This window comes from Pinus tabuliformis, chromosome 2_2, assembly GCF_031772625.1.
Source record: "Pinus tabuliformis cultivar Carrire ecotype Pingquan chromosome 2_2, CPIR1, whole genome shotgun sequence".
Lineage (NCBI taxonomy): Eukaryota > Viridiplantae > Streptophyta > Pinopsida > Pinales > Pinaceae > Pinus > Pinus tabuliformis.
Genome location: NC_142300.1, coordinates 778,667,339 through 778,671,005, shown reverse-complemented (window position 1 = coordinate 778,671,005; position 3,667 = coordinate 778,667,339). Strand labels below are relative to the sequence as shown.

The following is a 3,667-nucleotide window of genomic DNA, read 5'->3' as shown; positions in this document are numbered from 1 at the left end:
AACTTTTCCATGAGTATGGGCACTTTGAAAAAATTGTCCAAATACTCCAACATCTCACCTTCCTTGTAATCTTGTATCATATTCTCAAACTAATGAGGATTAGGAAGCATTCAAGTTAGTTTCAAAGAAACACAAGAATGTATATCCAAAAGGTCTCATTCCAGTAAACTTGACTCTCATCAACAGCCTCCCTCCCATAATGGATATAAATATTTTAACCCTTAAGAAGAAAATGTCATGGGCGGTAAAGCCTAAATTAATGTGTTATATATAATAATAATAATAATAAGTATATACATGGGTGTGATCATACCAACATTAATGCACTGGATCCCATCATAGCTCCGCAGTTAAGCGCGCATGGGCTAGAGTAGTATTGGGATGGGTGACCTCCCGGGAAGTCCTAGTATTGCACCCTCTCCCCTTTTAAGAGGAATGGAAAATCCAATAACAAATCCTTCATCCAATAACAATTCCACAAACACAAAGGGGAGTGGGAGCGGACAGGGGAGAGTGATGAAGGTAAGCATTTAGGGTTAGGGTTTCGGCACGGTTTGCCTCAGGCAGACTTGAGCCCTAGACAGGGTGCATGGATAGCCTGCAGCAACTTGCACCAAATCAAGACAAGGGAGAGTTCCGGGTCACTTAGAGGAAGGTGGACATAATATAGGCAGCTTGACAAAGAAATGACAACTTTCGGTTGGGGGGGGGGAGAGATCCCCTCCTATAAAAATGTAGTAGCAGGCGAGTCAAGCAGGAATGGAGTGAATGGAAGCACAAGGAAATGAGGTAAGGACGCACCGATCATGGGGGCTCGATGGCAAGTGGGGTTGGGAAACAGATGCCTACCCAGAGCAATGAAAAAACCCAGGTTCGTAATACCAAACAACAAACTCGAAGAATACAAATAATATATGAAAGATCATGCTTTGATCTGTAAGTTCGTGGGGACATGGCCCTCTGAAAAATAACTGGCCAAATGGATACAACAGAGATGGAAGCCCAAGGGATATATTGACCTAAAATTAGGTGCAAAGGGCTTCTTCACGGTCATTTTTGCCAATCTGGAAGATAAGGAGAGGGTTTTTGAGGAGGGACCCTACTTCTTTAACAACGCAGGTCTCTTTATGAGGCACTAGGAAGAATGCTACAACCCAGACAAAGAGAAAATGTTAGCGGCACCAATATGGGTCAGGCTGTTTGGACTCCCAATCAAGTTCTGGGATCCAAAGATTCTGGAGGGTATCGGGAACTCAATCGGGACATTTGTCAAAGTGGCCGAGACCACCAGGAGGGGAAGATATACATCCTACGCCAGGATCTGCATGTACATGAATATCACAGAACCGCTTCCAGACTATATTGAAGTGGAATACCATGATGAGGTGTGGCAACAACCAGTGGACTATGAGCATATTCCATTCCGCTGCAGAAGATGCCATGAATACGGTCATCTCTTCAAATCATGCCCTTTGAATGCAACTAGAGCATCAACAGATCTTAGGAAGGAGGAAGAAGCGAGGAAGGAGGAAGCGGTAAGCAGGGAGGATGATGAAGGTTTCACAGAAGTGCCTCATCAAAGAAAACCTCAAAAAGGATAGATTAATCAGAAACCACCTTCCAAGGAATTAACTCAGGAAAATCAGAACAAGTTCGGGGTATTACAAGAAGAGGAAATGGAAGAGGAAGGTGAAGATAGTGATGAAGAAACAGTAGAACCTATAAAGGTAGACAAGGGGAAAAATAAAATGCAAACAAGTATGGAACTTGAGAAGGAAGGGGAGAGAACAAAAAACCCTCAAGACCAGACCCAAATGGAGATAGACCCCCAGAAGGACAAAGGAAGTGAAGAGGAACAAGTCATGAAGAGACTTCTACATGAGTGGAGGCATCTGGATGAAAGATTCATTCCAGAAGATCAAAAGAAATTATACAAAGACATGTTCCAAAGATATAAGGAGAAAAGAGGGGCAGTCATAATAAATCAACCAGAATAGTTAGGATCGCAAGGAGGACAAAGCACAGATACGGGTAATGCAGGGAAGGGCGGAAGAAAACAAGGAAGAAGACCTATGAGCGAGACCATCCAAATGGTTGGAGAAATGTTGGTAAACTCAGGAAGAGTCATACCTCTGTCAGAGGTATTCCAACAACCCCTCAAACTGTTAAAATGATAATTACAACATGGAATATTAGAGGGCTGAACAGTAGGGGGAAACAGAGATATCTGAAAGAGAGACTGAAGAGAGATAAGCCCAATATAATGATAGTCCAAGAAACAAAGATTAGTGAACAGAAATTGAAAGATATGATGAGCAAATTTAAGCCGCATTATGAGATAATAGGTCAGGATGCCATAGGCAGTGCAGGGGGCCTAGCAATTCTCTGGAACCCAGAGGAGATTCAATTTGAAAATTGGGTAAGTGTACCTCGAATTCTTTCGGGAAAATTCAGGAATATTGGATCACAGGAATGGGTCCTTCTCACCAGAGTATATGGTCCACATATACTGGGAGAGCGCAGGATCTTCCTTCAGAACTTGGGAAAAATCCGAAGCCTCTTCCCAGAAACTCCATGGATTGTAGGAGGAGACTTCAACATGATCACATCCCTAAAGGAAAAAAGAGGAGGCCTCAGAAGATCAGACTCGGATATGGAAGCCTTCGGAGATATGATTATGGAACAAAGACTGGTTGATATACCAACGATAAATGGGATTCACACATGGAACAACAGAAGAGGAGGCACACACCAAATTGCCTCGAGGCTAGACAGATTCCTAATATCAGAACAGATAATAAACCGGGATATCTTCATTGAAGCAATGATTCTTCCGGGAATGGGTTCCGACCACTGGCCGATCAAACTGGAAATTGACATCAAAGCAAGCCCCAAGAAGTGTCCGTTCAGGTTTGAGGCCTTCTGGCTCAGAGACCAAAAGTTCATGACGAAAGTGGAAGAATGGTGGAAACAAAGCCAACAAAGGGGAAGAAGCAGAATGCAGACCTTCCAATTAAAATTAAAGGAACTAAAAGAGAAAATAAAAAAATGGAACAAGGAGGAATTTGGGAACATCTTCAAGGACCAGCAGCTTCTCGACTAGAAAATGAGGAAACTGCAGCAAGAAATCATAACAGTAGGCAGAAGTGAGGAACTTGCTAGAGAGGAAGGGGTTTTGATAAGCCAAATTGAAGAAAGAAGGAAACAGGAGGAGATTCTTTGGAAACAAAAATCAAGAGTGAATTGGTTAAGAGAGGGGGAGAGGAACACGAAGTTCTTCCATCAGGCCATGATTCAGCAGAGACAAAGAAATAGAATCTTCTCCATAAAAAATGAAGAAGGACTTCGCTTAACTCAGCATGAGGAAATGGAACAGACTCTGGTAAGTCACTTCAAAGACCTCCTTACGGAACCCCAAGAGGATAGAAGAGAAGCTATTGGGAGAATCTGCAATGAGATACCAAGTATGATCACCAGAGACCAAAACCTAGCTCTTATGTGAGCAGCAACACTGGAGGAAGTGGAAGAGATCGTGAAAGGGATGAACAAGAATAAAGCTCTTGGCCCAGATGGCTTCGCAGTGGAATTCTACCAAGTGGGATGGAAATTCTTAGGGAAAGACATTCTGGGTGTGGTGGAAGAATCTCAAAGAAACCAGAAGGTATGT

The 3,667-nt window shown here is 42.9% G+C and overlaps 2 protein-coding genes and 1 pseudogene across 2 annotated transcripts; all 3 read left to right on the top strand.

Annotated features, from left to right (window-relative positions):
• Positions 1-299: 299 nt before the first annotated feature.
• LOC149195004 (5S ribosomal RNA) lies at positions 300-418 on the top strand (annotated as a pseudogene).
• Positions 419-1,169: 751 nt separating this feature from the next.
• LOC149195003 (uncharacterized) lies at positions 1,170-1,601 on the top strand. Its single transcript, XM_089407866.1, has one exon. It carries the CDS (start codon positions 1,170-1,172, stop codon positions 1,599-1,601), a length of 432 nt encoding a protein of 143 aa, XP_089263992.1.
• Positions 1,602-2,653: 1,052 nt separating this feature from the next.
• LOC149195002 (uncharacterized) lies at positions 2,654-3,103 on the top strand. The gene has a single exon (XM_089407865.1). It carries the CDS (start codon positions 2,654-2,656, stop codon positions 3,101-3,103), a length of 450 nt encoding a protein of 149 aa, XP_089263991.1.
• The last annotated feature ends 564 nt before the right edge of the window (positions 3,104-3,667 follow it).

Coding starts and splice junctions, on each gene's coding strand:
- LOC149195002 (XM_089407865.1), top strand. CDS start 2,654: ATGGAAGCCTTCGGAGATATGATTATGGAACAAAGACTGGTTGATATA.
- LOC149195003 (XM_089407866.1), top strand. CDS start 1,170: ATGTTAGCGGCACCAATATGGGTCAGGCTGTTTGGACTCCCAATCAAG.